At 42.2% G+C, this 16184-nt stretch overlaps 1 protein-coding gene across 1 annotated transcript in view; it reads right to left on the bottom strand.

Moving 5' to 3' along the window:
* Window positions 1-16184, bottom strand: part of LOC102860069 (TBC1 domain family member 30-like) — an 83727-nt gene that overhangs the window by 23197 nt on the left and 44346 nt on the right. Inside the window, exons 7-8 of the mRNA XM_006886097.1 lie at window positions 15446-15614; window positions 5869-5974 (exon numbers count right to left, since the gene is read on the bottom strand). Of these exons, the coding sequence (XP_006886159.1) occupies window positions 5869-5974; window positions 15446-15614 (275 nt within the window). The remainder of the gene's footprint in view (window positions 1-5868; window positions 5975-15445; window positions 15615-16184) is intronic.

Genomic DNA, 16184 nt, shown 5'->3' with positions numbered 1-16184 from the left:
AATCTCTGTAAATGTTTATGAAAATTAATAAAATATAATTATAGAAAGAAAAAGAAATCATAACATTCAGATTTTTTTAAAAATTAGATCATTGATGCTTCTTGTTGCTGTGCACCTTCGAGTCAGAACCGACTCACAGCTGACCTTCCAGCAGGTGTTTACAGGTCTTTACCTGTCAGATGTTTCACTGAAAACAATTGCCAAGATAATGACCTGGACACTTACCAGTGTTTTATTTTTAGAAAGGCAAATAAAACTTTCCGTGTAGAGTTTCATTTGTTGAAAGGCAAGTTTAAAAGTAGTAATGAGAACTGCACCTGCTCCTACTTCACTCCATCTACCACAGTGCAGATGGTCGTTGGAACGCTTCCTGGTGAAAACCAAAATGAACTCATCCAAGGTCTACTTACATACATACACTTGACCATGACCACCAAGGTGCTGCGAATTGTTTACTGTCATTTCAGGCCTTCCATTCTCTATCATTTACTTTTAGAGAGTCACCAAAAAAGAAAGGAACTCTGGTGGCATAGCAGGTTAAGCACTAACCAAAAAGTTGATGGTTCAAACCTGCCATGGTTTTGCGCGAGGAAAATGAAGCAGTCTGTGTCCATAAATATTTACAGCCTCAGAAACTCTAAGAGGAAGTTCCACCTGCTATTTATTTGTAGGGTTACTAGGAGTCAGAATCTACACAACAGCTGTGGGTTCAAAGAAGAAATCAAAGTATAAGTTGCCCATAATCTTTTCTTCATATATTCATTCACTTATCTGAAGGCCTCACAGGTCTGAAGACATGTTTGCAATTATGTTTATCCCTCACACATCAGCACAAGTTGTAAGGGCACGTGATAAGCTCAGACCAAGATAAAGCCTAAGTTTCTAACTTCGTAAGTTGATGATTTACAAGACATAAAATTTACCAGTCGTCTTAGAACCAAAATATTATATAGTGAAATAATCTTAAAGAGCCCTGGTAGCACAGTGGTTAAGGGCTTTTTGGTTAGTGGTTCGAACCCACCAGCCACTCCCTAAGAGAAAATATCACAGTCAGCCTCCGGAGACAAAAAAATCTTTATCTACAGCCTTGGAAACCCTTTGGGGCCTTTCTACTCTGTCCTGACTGATTACTGGGAGTCAGAAACTGACTCAAAGGCACACACAATAATAACAACAGAATCATAAGGTCAAAAGAATATTAAACAGAATTCAGTTCAACCTCCTTCCCTAGAAGAAGTCCTTTCTAGAACATCTCCAACTGATGGTTATTAAGGCAGTATATAAACACTTCTAGTTATAGACATACACTATTTGCAGAGCAGTTTCCATTTTGACAGCACTAATTAATCAAAATTTGCTGTATAGAGGTGATTCTAAACACTGTGATACTGATGCATCAAATGTGATAATGGTTAGCCATGATGGACAGTGTTTGGTGGGACCCCCGATTAAAACAAGCTTGGGGGAAAAAATAAATAAATAAAAATTTAAAAAAAAATAAAAACAAGCTTGGGAGCAGGAGTGGCATCCACTTTTGAACGAGCTTGTCTCCAGACACTCTATGAACTTGGAGAAAAGATGAAAGTTATATAACTGTTCAGGTCTTTCATTCATAGGTACTCTACGAGTTGTCTACGACTTGACAGCACTGAACAACAACAATTAATCAAACACCATCTGTCTACAGAACAAGCATCCATTCCTGGTAATTCCCCACCTAAAACTGATGGGGGAAAGTGAGCCATGTGGGCCTGAGGGCAGATCCTTTCTCATGACTCCTGAAGGCCCTCTTTACTTGTTGTTATGTACCATCAAGCTGGTACGGACTCATAGCTGACCATCCAGTGGCTTTTCAGAGACATTAAATCACAGGGCAGGAGACTGCCTGTCTTTCTCTAGTGGAGCAACTGGTGAATTTGAAGCACAAGCCTTTGGGTTGGTAGCTCAACTCCTCATCATTAAGTCACCCTTGAATGAAGAGCTCTCTTGAATGCTCCCTTTAGGTGACAGTAACTCTAGCAGATACTTGGACTGGAGTTTTTCAAGCATCTGGCACACACACTTAAACACCTGACAACTAGCTGAAAGATTAGCAGTTCAAATCCAATCACAGGTGCCTTAGCCAACAGTCCTGGCTATGTGATTCTAAAAGGTTGTGACCTTAAAACTCCTACAGAGCAGGTCTTCTCTGTATAGATGCAGTCACCAGGAGTCAGAATGTGTCCTGTGTCAACCATCACCAATAAAACTTTCTCAAAATAGCACCTGAGGATTCACAAGAAACTGTTAAGGGTCTTTCTGAAACTCAAACATACTATTTTCTGAGTATTCCCTCAATATCTTTTACTATTATGAATTTTTTGTAAAGATAATGTTGCTAATAAGAAAAATAAACAATGTTATTTCTAAGGGAGGGGGGAGAGAGTCTATTTTAGAATAAGAATTGGGGAATATGAAAAGGGAATTCTTTACCATCTTCAGTTCAGACACAAGACCTTACGTTAGGTATGTTTTCCAACTAGAGTCATTTCAGATTTGCAGAAAGACTCATGGCCCACCAGTCGATCACAGACACTGAATTAATTTTAAAAAGTGAGTATGGAGAAGAGAGAGGCTTAAAGTCATAGTCACCCTTTCTCTTCTCAATACTCTATGATGCCAAGGAAAACCAAGGTCTATTTACTATCTGAAATGCCAGCACCCAATTAGACATTTATTTTTAGGCTCTGCTGAAAAGGAACCAGATTTCCTTATTCATTATTGACGTGCTTTACAAAAAACATTTAAAAAAAGTTGTATAAAATTAGGTTCAGTTCATCTTCACCCAGATGTTTTCCTCCACAGAAGAAAAGCTACTGAAATGGAATCTAATCAGTCAAACCACAGCTGCCATTTCTCCCTCTAGGATTCTCTTAAAGCAGTAGGGTAGGAAGGACTTTCTCTTTTCTTTCTCCTAAGGTAGAATTTCAGAGAGGGCACCCAAGAAAACCCAAGCTTCTGATCTCACTCATCCCTTCTGAAAAATTTTCTACTTCTAAATAAGATGTTGCCTTATACTTCTAAGAGGAGTTTAGTTTGTAAAGGGGCATGTCATAGATATGCTGGAAGCAGTGTGTTGTGGGGAAAAGCTTTCATCAGGCCAGGAATCACAGACATGGGTCTCGGTTCTGTGTCTGTTCACATTCTCCAAGTCCTAGCGACTTCTCTCCTTTAAGCTAGTGTTCTCTAAGTGCTAGCTAAAAGTGACCTGCATTAGAGAGAACCATTCATGAGCCAAATATCTGCATTTTCATATACCTGTGATGTTTCTCATACATACTCAAGTTTGAAAATCACAACCTTAAATTTTCCTATTCTGTGATTGGGTGTGATCATTAAGCAGCCAGATATATTTTTAGCACTGCACTTGGTTATAGAAATACAAAATCACACAAGGCTCCTATAAAGAGAAAAGAGCCCTGGAGGCATTTTCCACAGGGCATCACACTGTTAACCGGAAGGTCACACTTCTGTAGCGGTTCACCTTCACCAGTCACTCTGAGGAAGAAAACGTGTAACCCCATCTCAAGCAAATTACAGCTTTGGAAAACCCACTTGAGTGTCAACCTCAAGTCAGTTCTCACCCCATGGCAGTGAGCAAGAGAAAAACAGAATGCCTAAGGTGTACTGAAGCAGTATAAATGGTTAAATGCTGACTCCTAATTGAAGGGTTGGTTCAAACCCCCTTTTCTGGAGTACCCTGTGAAAAAGGTCTGCAAATCTCCTTTCAAACAGAGTTTCAAGATAACTCTATGGGGTAGTTCTACTTTGCCACACACAGGGTTGGACAGAAGAAGTCAGAATCAACTACATAAGAACTAGCATGGTTTGAGGGTTTTGTCTTGTGGGGGGGATTTTTTTCCCCATTTTTGAGGAAGAATTCCTGAGTGGCACAAATACTTAAGTGCTCAACTTTTACCCAAAATGTTAGCAATCTGAGTCAACTCAAAGGCACCATAGATAAAAGACCTGGAAACCTACTTCTGAAAGGACAGCCATTCTGCCAGGTGAAGCCACATTCTCGGAGGGGAGGAGCACCTTGAAAGGGCAGCCACTGAAAACCTTTTGGGACATAGTTCCACTTGGACATGTTGAGTCACCGTGAGCTGGAACTGACTTGATGACAACTGGTTAGTGGTTACCATTAAGGAACTGGAATATTCTTTTAAAAAATCAGATACTCCAGTCATTCAGTCAGAAGCAAGAGCTGACCCTCCAGCAGTATTTCAGAGGCTGTGAGTCACATGGCAGGAGACCACTAATCCTTCTCCTGAGGAGTAGATCATGGGTTCGAACTTTCTACATCTGCAGTGACAGCACAACTCCTTACGCACCAGGTCACCACAGCTCCCTCTTATAAGCTTGTTGTTGTTGTTCTGTGCCATCAAGTCAGAACTGACTTAGAGCTGACCCTCCACCAGGTTTTCAAAGGCTGTAAATAGCTCAGGAAGAGAGCTTGCCCATCTGTCTTCAGGGAGCAGTGAGTGAATTTGAACCGCCTACCTTTGGGTAGCTCTCTTACTAGCTTGTTATTGTAAACAAGTCAGAACTGACCCATAGAATAGATGACCCTCCAGAAGGTTTTCAGACGCTGTCAACTGCACAGGAGATTGCCCATCCTCCTTCCACGGAGAAGCTGGTGGATTTTAACTGGATCTCTTCAGGATTGCAACACAGTTTCTTACCATTAGGTCACCTCTTTTTTTTTTTTTTTTAAACACTTGAATTTTATTTCAGGCCAAAGCCCCTCAACTGTGAAGTAAATGCCCCGACAGTCCCACAGCACAGGCTGGTAGTAGAGGCCCATGGAAAGGATGGGACGACAGGAGGGAAAACACACAGGAAACTTCAGTGCGGAGCATCACCAAGTGCCGATGGCACAGCTCTCCTGCCGGCTTTGGCTCTCAGCAGAGAGGAATTACGGCAGCAGGAGGGCAGAACGCCTCATTGTCTGAGGAAAGCATGTTGTTCCTCATCTCCATCCCCAGAGTCCAGGCGTATAGGCAGAAACAAAGCTCCTGCACCCCACAGGACTGAGCAGACGGTCTCCCTGCAACACAGCCAGGGACACTATGGCAGCTCTTAAATACTGAGGGCTGAGATATGAAAGGCTACATCAGGATGAGGAAGTGAAGAGATTGAACCTAGTCCAGGAAGATAGGCAACAGATGGAGCCTAACGGGGCCCACGAGCCCTGTCCCAAGAACAAACAGGGCCAGAGCTATGATGAGTGCAACAGGTGTGTCTCGTGAAACTGTGGAAGTACCTTAGAATACACCTGCAGTGTAAAGGAGTGCACTACTTCCCCCATCACCTTACACAAAGTTGGAGGCTTCTCCATTTCTTCCTCCTTTGCTCGAACATCATTTTTCAATGGTCAGGTCTAATTCATTTCTCTTTCTAATGATCAGCTTTGCTCTATTCTTATCTCTACCCTCATCACTGCCTCCTCACAGGACATCCAGCTGTCTCACTTGACCCGATCAGATACATCCTTCACAGAACTGCATGTGTGAGTGACACAAGACAACATTCAGATCATCTTCCTGTTTATCTTGACATCTTTCAGGTCCACAGCTCTCCTCTTTCCCTTTAAAGAGCCTCCAGGAAAGCCCCAGTGATCTCCAAGAACACAGTTTGAATGGAAGTTGGAACAACCCTATATTTCTTTTTTTCTTCTTTTGTCATAACTGGATTCTTAATGAATTATTTCTAGAGACTCTTACTTAACAGAAAAGCTAAGGCCAAGCACATAATCTCAGACCCCAGTTCCAGCACTGGTTATTTCCTCGGTGCCATGAGCCAAGACCAGCCATGGTGCCCATTCACCTGCATGAGCTCGTGGCTTTCCAGAAGGTCGTTATCCAGCATTTCCTGGGTCAGGCGCCCCATGGTGCTGTAGAACTCATCTGCCGTTTCGCAACACTCTATTTGCCTGAACAAAGAAAGAACAAAAGAAGAATGTGTTATGATATGCACACTATATAATACATACCTGCTACAGGGACATGCCACCAGGATGTGTTGCCTCTTCCCATTAAATCAACCAAGTCTGCAGCTGACAAAAGTCAGAATTCTGGATGCATTCACAGTGTTAACTGCACTAGACAGAGAAAAAATTAAAAGAAAAGAAAACACCAAAGTCAATGTAAATAATAGTATGCAAATAAAGGATGCAGGAGAAGAACAGGCATTCTCCTCCACTGAGATTAACTGCTTCTAAAAACCCACTTTAGGGTCAGCTATGGGTCGGTTCTGACTCAATGGTACACAACAACAACAAATACGGGACAAGTTCACATCTTTCCTCCACTGTTCCCCAGCCTCACAGCCCTACATGTGACATCTTTATTGCTTCTTGTGACACATACCACACAGTAAATACCCACCGCTATCTGAATGATCAGAAATGATAACCACAAAATAAAATACTGAAGGACAATTATCCCCGGAGGGAATCGATCATTCTTTTTTTTTTTTTTTTTTGTGTGCGTGTACCGTCAAATCAGATCTGACTGGTACAGGAGGATATTGCACCTCCTTCTCCGGCAGAGCGTCTGGATTCAAACCGTGTTCCTCTGGGACTGCAGTGCAGCTTCTTGCCACTAGGCCACCAGAGCTCCATTCTTGATATGTGAACAGTGATATTGCTAATAGGCTGAAATCAACTCGCCCACTTCCATTCCCATCAAATTGTTTCTAGCGCCAAGTGGCCCTCCACGGGGCTCCTGAGGCCATAAATTTCTACTAGAGGAAACAGCTCATCTTTCCTCTGCTGCGTGCCTCAGAGATTCAAAATGCTAACTTTCCAACCTATAGCCACCACAGCAGAAGTAAAAAGAGGAAAAATGCAATACATTTAACTGCCTAATTCATCAGTCAGCAAAATGTTTTTAGAAGCAGGATTTTCTCAATTCTTCTCTCAGATCTGCTAGATGGAGATTATAACCTGTTTCTTGAATTCAGTTTTGCATGTAAATGAATAATGTCATCCAAGCAAGCTCTACGTGAGGCAGGTTAGACTTTAATTCTCCCTCCAAAGGGAAAGAGAGAAACAGTGCAAAGCAAAACCACTGGGTATTTCTGTTTCATAAGTTATACTCTTCTTTGGATAGGACGGTAACTCTATTTGCACATCCACAGCAAGAGACACACTTTGATATAAGCTAATGATATCTCTTGGGGAAAGTACAGCCAAATTGCACCTTGGAGGCAAAGATGGTAGAGCTTTATCTCTCGTTTTTTGGGGCATGTTGCTAGGAGAGGTTATTCCTTGGAAAGAGACATCATGTTTGGAAAGGTGGAGGGTCAATGAAGGAGAGAAAGACCCTCAATGAGACAGACTGACATAGTGATGGCAGTAATGGGCACAAGTGTATCAGAGATGATGAGGATGGCACAGGATGGGACATGGTTCAGATCTGTTGTTCGTAGGAGGGCCACTATGAATTATTCTTGACTCGATAACACTTCAGAACAACATTAGGGAGCTCTGGTGGTAAGTAGTAGTACTGGCAACTCAAAGGCACATGATTTAAATCCACCGGCTGCTCCAGGGAGAAAGATGGGCAATCTCCTGTGTGCTTATTGCCTATGAAAACCCACTGGAGGGTAAGCTATGAGTCAGTTCCAATTCACTGGTGTATAACAGCAATAATAACAGTGTTGGGAGAGATCTACAGAACCATCAAGGAGGGGGAAAAAAAGATAGTGCAAAAACCTCAGCCACTAGAGCATTGATCAGATCCCATTACCACAATCATTCAAACAAATATAAATAAACTGTCAAAGTATTATTACAAAAATCAGAGAAGCGTGTGTACATAAATAAAAATGTGGTTAACTCTATCCTGGTAGATGAAGAAGAGAAGTAATGTCCGAGACCAGTTTTCAAAGTTATCTGTTGTTGTTGTTATGTGCCGTTGAGTCGCTTGCAACTCATTGTGACCCTGTATACAACAGTCCTAAACTCTGCTCTGTCCTGTGCCAATCATACTGTCTCCGATACACCCATCCCGATTACCCCAGTCACTGAATCAATCCACCTCCTAGAGGGCCTTCCTCTCCTCCACTGTACCTTCACACTCCCAAGCATGATGTCCCTCTCCAAGGACAGGTCCCTCCTTACAACATGTCTAAAGTATGTCAGACAAAGCCTTAGAAGCCTTGCCTCCAAGGAGCAGCCTGGTTTAACCCTCTCCTGGATGAATCTGTTTGTTTTCCTAGCCGTCCATGGTACCCTCAAGACTCTTCTCCAGCACCACAGCTCAAAGGCATCAATTCTCCTTCTATCCTCCCTAGTCATTGTCCAACTCTCTGATGCACAACAAGTGCAAAGACCATAGCCTGTATCAGACGTACTTTAGTCTCCAGAGACACACCATTGCTCTTCAGAACTTTGGAGAGGTCCCTAACAGCAGACTTTCCCATCACAATACGTCTTTTAATTTCCTGGCTACTGGTGCCAAGAGTGTTGACTTTGGAGCCAAGGAAACTAAAGCTGTGTACAATCTCAATCTCTTCACCATCCATCCTGATGCTGCCAATTGATCCAGTGGTGAGAATCTTTGTTTTCTTGAGAGTCTTTGTAAAGGTGGAAAAGCGGGACAGCGCAAGGGGCCTTAAAACACCCTACCCACTTCACAGGTAACTGTGAAGTCTGCAGGGGATCATTTGGAAAAACCCACTTACGCGCGTGCGTGCACACACACAAAGTTATCTAGGCTAATAGAAAAGGTGAAAGGCATGGTTGCAGGAGACAGCAGGATCTATGCCAGGAACTGCAAGCAGTGCAACAAGATGGGGATCCTAAGCACATGTGTCATCAGGAGGAAGCAAGAGCTGAGGGCAAAGAGACAGCAGAGGCCAGATCTGCAAACGGTCTCTGTTGCCAGCTGAGTTCAGCGGGGCATGACATCTTTCAGACTCTGAAGAGAAGATGCAGGATTAGATGTGTCCTTGGCGAGTTCAGCCTGGAGGTGGCATGGCAAGTGTTTAAATGAGGAAGCGCAGAGAGAAAGCCTGGTGACATGCCAGGACATGAGGAAGTAAGCCAAAGTAGTAAGGCCAAAGAAAAACTGGTCTGCAAAAAAGACATCAGTGCCGGTGAGACAGTCTGCACTTTTCCTGTTCCAAACCGCCCGCCCTGACCCTGTTGTGGCTGACTGCATTCTGACACCTGGCAATCCCATACAGGACAGAGCACACCTGCTCCCCACTGATTTCCTAGGCTATGGATTGAGGCTCAATGTCAAGAAGACAAAGATTCTCACCACTGGACCAATTGGCAGCATCAGGATGGATGGTGAAGAGATTGAGATTGTACACAGCTTTAGTTTGCTTGGCTCTACGGTCAACAGTCTTGGCACCAGTAACCAGGAAATTAAAAGGTGCATTGCCATGGGAAAGTCTGCTGTTAGGGACCTCTCCAAAGTACTGAAAAGCAATGGTGTCTCTCTGGAGACTAAGGTGCATCTGATACAGGCCATGGTCTTTGCAATCACTTGTTATGCATCAGAGAGTTGGCCAATGACCAAGGAGGATAGAAGGAGAATCGATGCCTTTGAGCTGTGGTGCTGGAGAAGAGTATTGAGAATACCATGGACTGCTAGGAAAACAAACAGATTTGTCCTGGAAAGGGTTAAACCGGGTGGCTCCTTGGAGGCAAGGATTCTGAGGCTCCGTCTAACATACTTTGGACATGTTGTGAGGAGAGACCGGTCCTTAGAGAGGGACATCATGCTTGGTAGGGTGGAGGGACATCGCAGGAGGGGAAGGCCCTCTATGAGGTGGATTGATTCAGTGACTGGTATAATTGGGATGGGAGTGTCAGAGATAGTACAATTGGCACAGGACAGAGCAGAGTTTAGGGCTGTTGTACATAGGGTCGCTATGAGTCGCAAGCGACTCGACAGCACAAAACAACAACAACACAACATCAATAGTTACAGACACAGACTGTTTCATCTTTCTCCCACAGTGCAACTGGCGTGTTTGAAATGCCAACCTTTCAGTTAGCAACTTAGTGTTTAAGCACCAAGCCAGGAGGCTTCGCCAAAGTACACAGTGTAAGTAAAAGACAGAAATTCCAAGTTACAGAAGCAAAAGGAAAGGTGAGGGCCCATAGAGAACTGTGAGATGCATCCATTACTCAGGTATAAAGAATGTGGAGATTACCTGTATCTGCCTATGATTCCCTCTCACATCTAGGTGAAGGATTTGTGGAAGGTTTTAGGCATTGCAGTTGGAAAGATACAAGTTTAAGCCACAGTGCTGCATTCCCTGGTGTGTGACTTCTGAAAAGTTACTTAACCCTTCCTGGTTTTTCTTGCTTGAAAGAAACTTACTTCACAGGGTTACTGAGGAAATAGAATGAGATATATGTACGTTTCTTAACATAATGACTCAATTCCGATGCACCCATAGGGTTTCAAGTTCAAAAATATTTACAGAAAGAGAATGCCTCATCTTTCTCCCATGGAGCAGCTGAGGTGTTTAAACTGCCCACCTCTCAGTTATCAACTGAGTATTTAAGCCACTTTTTTATGTTGGCTATCTTTCTTTCTCCCTATTGACAGGTTGCATGCTCAAAGGCATAGAGTTATTACGAGAAAAGACATTTAAAACTCTATAATACAAATAAATGCATGGCCATCATATTAATGCAGCATTACTCAATGACAGCCAAAAGGCCGAAATGTTTACCAATGTGTGATGAGGTAAGCAAAATCCAGCATATCCATATAATGCAATACTTTTCAGCCATAAAAACAGGTATGGCTCAGTAACACCATCCCAAGTGAAAGAAGCCAGACACAACAGCCACAGTTTGTATTATTCCACTTAAATGAAATATTCAGAATAGGTAAGTCCATAGAGAGAGTAGACTGGCAGTTGTCAGGGGCTGGATGAAGGGAGAAGTGAAGAAAAACTGCTTAATGTTAATGGAATTTCCTTCTGGGGTATTAAAAAATGTGTTAGGACTAAACAGAAGTAGTATTTCTACAATGTGAATGTACTAAATACCACTGAATTGTTCCCTTTAAAATGGTCACTTAACTCATCACAGCCTGAACTTCATAAACAGCACTCATTCATTATCAGTGGACTGTCAAGTCAGAACCAACCCACAGCTGACCCTCCACAGGTTTTCAGAGGCAGTTAATCACACGGAGACTGACCATCCTTCTCCTATGGAGCAGCTGGTGGATTCAAACCACTTGCCTCTGGCATTGAAGAGCAGCTTCTTACCACTAGACCAATAGAGCCCCCTTTATTATAATGTATTATTATTATTATTGCTGTTGTTGCTGCTGCTGCTGTTGTATACTACAGAGTCAGAATAAACCCGATAGCTGACCCTCCAGCAGGTTTCCAGAGGCTGTTAATCACACAGGAGCAGACTGCCCATCCTTCTCCCATGGAGCAGCTGGTGGCCTTGAACTGCATGCTTTCAGGACAGCAGCTTTTTGCCACTAGGCTACCAGAACTCCCTGTGTTATTAAATGCACAGATTTTAGTGCCAAGATACCTAGGTTTAAAATGAGACCATGCCACTTACTGAATAGACATGAAGAACTTATGTACTCTCTCAGTCACTCAGTCCCCACTTTACAGAAGATGACAGCCCTGCTGGAATAGTGTATCACGTGTCAGGCTACTAACCACAGGCCAGCCATTTGAATCCACCTGCCACTCTGTGGAAGAAAGCTGGGCAGTCTTCTTTCTGTAAGAATTTACAGCCCCAGAAACCTGACAGAAGGTCACCATGAGTTGAAATCAACTCAACAGCAGTGAAGTGGTGAGAAGAGATGGTGAGGAAGTGAGGTGGTGAGGTGGGTCAGAAGAGATTGTTATGTTGTTAGGTGTCACTGAATTGAGTATGACACACAGCGACCCTATGAACAACAGACGTAAACAGTGTCGTATCCTCTGCCAGCCTCGCACTTGCTGACACACTAAAGCCCACTGTGGCAGTCACCGTGTCAATCCACCTGCTTGAGGGTCTTCCTCTCCTTTACTGACCCTCTGCCTTTGCAATGTCCCTCTTCAAAGAATAGCCTCTCCCAGTAACATGCCCGAATTATATGAAATGCAGCTTTAACATCTTTAATTCCAACGAGCTCTCTGGCTATACTTTCTCCAAGACATAGCTGTTTGCTCTTTCGGCAGTCCATGGCATGTTCAGTACTCTTCTCTAATATCACAGCTCAAAGGCATCAATTCTTCTTCTATCATCCTTATTCACTGACCAGCTCTCAGATGTACAGCAAGTGATTGGAAAGATTATGGCCTGAATCACATGCACCTTAGTCCTCAAACTGACATCACTGTTCCTCAGTAATTTGGCGCAGTCCCTGACTGCAGACTGTCCCAGTGTATTATGTCTCCTGATTTCATGAATTCAAGTAAGATAAAGTTATTGACAGATAAAGTTGTCTTTTCTCCATCTATCATGATGTTGCCCATTAGTCCAATGGTAAGAAATTTTGTTTTCTTGACATGGAGATGCAATCCATATTTAAGGCTGTATTCTTTGATCTTCTTAGAAGAGATGGTGAGGATTAAATGGGTTAACTATCTGGAGTGCTAAGAATACCTTCCATAGTAAGCATACAATTAAGTATTGTCCTAGTATTTATTTAGTTGTCCTATTATTATTTCAATAGTTTTAACATGTCTCAAATGACCATTTGATTAAGTTCTGATCCTACAAATCCATGGACATAAAACTTGAATCACAGCGTTTCCTCTGGCTCCATCATTAAGAACTAATAATACAAAGGCATGTAGGTAACTGAGTCCGCATACAGTAAACGCCTTTACTACTTTAATCCTACATACTGGTGTGCCCCACTGGGAATTATCACCTTCTGCAAAAGAGACTAGGTTTGCTTTTTAGTCAGGGTAGCTTTTGTGTGGTGCTGTGATGTTGAACAAATTTCAGGAGAGCTTTCAGAGTTAAGACAGACAAGGAAGAAAGGCCTGATAACTACTACCAGAAATCACATAATGAAAATCTGTGGACCACACGGTCCTATCCAAAATTCAACAGGAGGATGGTGCTAGATCAGGCTGGGTTTTGTTGAGTTGTGTGTATGGGATTTTAACAAGTCAAAGGTGATATGACAGCAACTAACAACAGTAGTTACCCAGCAACTGAACTTTCACACCCAGAGAAACTATCACAGCTCCAAAAGCTCACAAGGTGCAGAGGCGGTTGGAAATATGTGACAGAAAGAGGCAGATATCAGGAGAGAATGAAAAGAGAAACATGTAACATACAAAATCCCCTGTGGACAAATTTCTTTGCTTGGCTAAACTAAAACAAAGGCAGCGAAGAAAGTGAAGAGATGCTATGAAATACCTAACATTCAGTAATGATTTTTTTTAAATCCTAAAGTGGATCTTTCTTTGCCAAAGTAAAAGTGGTTGCAAGTCTTTCAGGAAACAACTTATCATAAATAGAAAGGCCAGTTAAAAGGTTTTTAAACAAATCTGTGCCATTGAATGATTAATTTTCTGGTATGTTGTCTATGGTACCCACTCAAATAATTTATGTCTTTTAGAAAAAAATATGAAAAACTTTAACACATCTTGGGTTTACTCTAACAATTTCTTTGTAATGTTTCTTCTATTACCCAAAAATATGTCATTTTAATGTAGTAGTCATATGAGACATAGGGTAAATATTTTATCTTTTTAAACTATGCAACTGATGGTAGAGAGGAAGGAACCTGGTGGTGCAACAGTGAAGCAAAACTAAAGGTTGGAAGTTCAAACCCACCCAGTGGTAGTATGGGAGAGAGAGACTTGACAATCTGTGCCAGTAAAAATGACAGCCAAGGAAACCCTATGCAGTGGTTGTACTCTATTTTATGGGTCCCTAGGAATCAAAATCAATCCAATAGCACCTAATTACAACTACTAATAAAAATATGTGCATATATAGATAGCCCTGATCTGATAATGGGCTTTGGGAGTGAAAAATTTGGCCCAAAATTAACTTTGGTAGAAGGTGGAGGTCCATTTGTTCTATACTGGCCTTATGCCATGTGCTAGGTGACTCTCTCAGGCACATCTTCGAGATATTTGTTGGTACTTTAGTTCCAGTCCATAGTAACAAAGTGAATCATACTAATATTTTGGCTTCCTCTACATAAAAAAGTTATGTTTACAATATACTGGAGTCTATTAAGTGTGCCATTACATTTTGAATAAGGTTGAAATACTGTGGAAAATGTGGCATGTTGTTGTTATGTGCCGTCAAGTCACTTGAGACTCATAGCGACTCTCTATACAACAGCTCTGAACCCTGCTCTATCCAGAGCTAACCTCATCATCTCTGACACACCTACCTCCATTACCCCAGTCACTGAATCAATTCATCTCATCGATGACCTTCCTCTCTTGTACTGTCCTTCCACCCTCCCAAGCATAATGTCCCTCTCCAATGACTTGTCCCTCCTTGCAAGGTATGTCAGACAAAGCTTCAGAATCCTTGCCTCAAAGGAGTAGCCTGGTTTCACCCTCTCCAAGACAGCCCTGTTTGTTCTCCTAGCAGTCCATGGTATATTCAATACTCTTCTCCAGTCCAACAGCTCAAAGGTTTCAATTCTCCTTCTGTCATCCCTAGTCATTGTCCAGCTTTCTGATGCACAGCAAGTAATTGTGAAGATCATGGCTTGGATCAAGTGCACCTTAGTTTTCAGACTGACATCACTGCTCTTCAGTACTCTAGAGAGGTCCCTGAGAGCAGATTTTTCCCAATGTAATTTGTCTTTTGATTTCCTGGCTGCTGGTACCAAGAGTGTTGATTGTGGAGGCAAGCAAACTGAATGTGACATAGTAACACAAAATCAGTACATGCTTTTGGAAAAAATGGTACCAAGACTCAATAAAGGGTTGCCACAAAACTTCAGTTTGTAAAAAACCCCCAAAACTCACAATATCTATAAAGCTCAATAAAACAGGGTATGGTATGCCTGTGCATGTAATCTTGTTTAATTTACTGTCCTAAAAGGTAGAACAAAACATATAATGAAGGGTCTTAATTAATTTGAATTATGCTATTATCCAACAAATCCACCTGACCCTCTCGATCCTTCTAGATCCTCTTTCATATATGTTTCCCTCTCTCCATCTGCCCAGCGAGTGTCCAGGGAGAGGCTCACCAAGAGTGAACCAGCCAGGAGATCAAGACTGAGGAAGAGTCTGAAGGCCTAACAGAGTTCAACTGTCCCTGAAACAGTCAAGAATGCAAGAGCTGAGGTTTCACAAGGTCAGAGAAACTGAACAAGTTTCTCTTTCTCTCACACATAAACATGGATGATTTACAAGGGAAAGCACATAAACTGCTTAAAGCCCTCAACAATGGAGAACTAAATAGACGGAGCAAATCACTTACTCTCCCAGCTTTGCCCAGATAGCCAGCGACACTCTCAGGATGATTTCCGAACCTTCAAAGAAGACTGAGTCCCAGATCTTCAAGACTGTGTGGTTAGGGAGGCAGGTAGCAAAGAGGGTCAGGAACCACTGCATCGTGAAGACATTCGTAAGCGGGGGCTCATACCCACCTGCAATAAAGAAGGGAGCTTAAATTCTTTTCAACTGTGCTTCCACAAACACAAAAAATGTCATATTTGCTAAATGTTTCTTCACATCTCTAAAACCTATTTCTTTCCTCTGCTTTTCTTTCTCCTTCTCTATAAGAACAGGTATGTATAATAGAAGAAAAAAATGCAAGAATAAGGACTTTACACATGTTTTAAAGATATTTCCGATACTTTAACCTAAAATTTAGTTTGGATGCTGGAAATTAAGAATGCTTTCCTTAAAATAACAACGGGATTTTCCAGAGATTATTTCATTCTTAAATGTGAAAATAAGGCAGCTGTCATTGAGTTAAATCTGACCGATGGCCAAAGTACATGCATTACAGCAGAGCTGCTCTCCATAGTTTCCAATGACTGTTAATCTTTGGAAACAGATTGCCAGACCTTTCTCCCAAGGAACCTGTAGCTAGCTTGAAACCTGCAACATTTCTGTTAGGAGGTAAGCTCTTCAACTTTTGCACCATCCAGAGACCCTTCTCACAAGTATCTGATTTTACAAAATCTTGCAAAGCTCATTTTTATTCAAATTCT

This window comes from Elephantulus edwardii, unplaced genomic scaffold (genome assembly GCF_000299155.1).
Source record: "Elephantulus edwardii isolate Elephantulus edwardi_28Jun2011 unplaced genomic scaffold, EleEdw1.0 scaffold00047, whole genome shotgun sequence".
In the NCBI taxonomy this organism is placed as follows: domain Eukaryota; kingdom Metazoa; phylum Chordata; class Mammalia; order Macroscelidea; family Macroscelididae; genus Elephantulus; species Elephantulus edwardii.
This window is presented reverse-complemented; position numbering and strand designations above follow the sequence as displayed.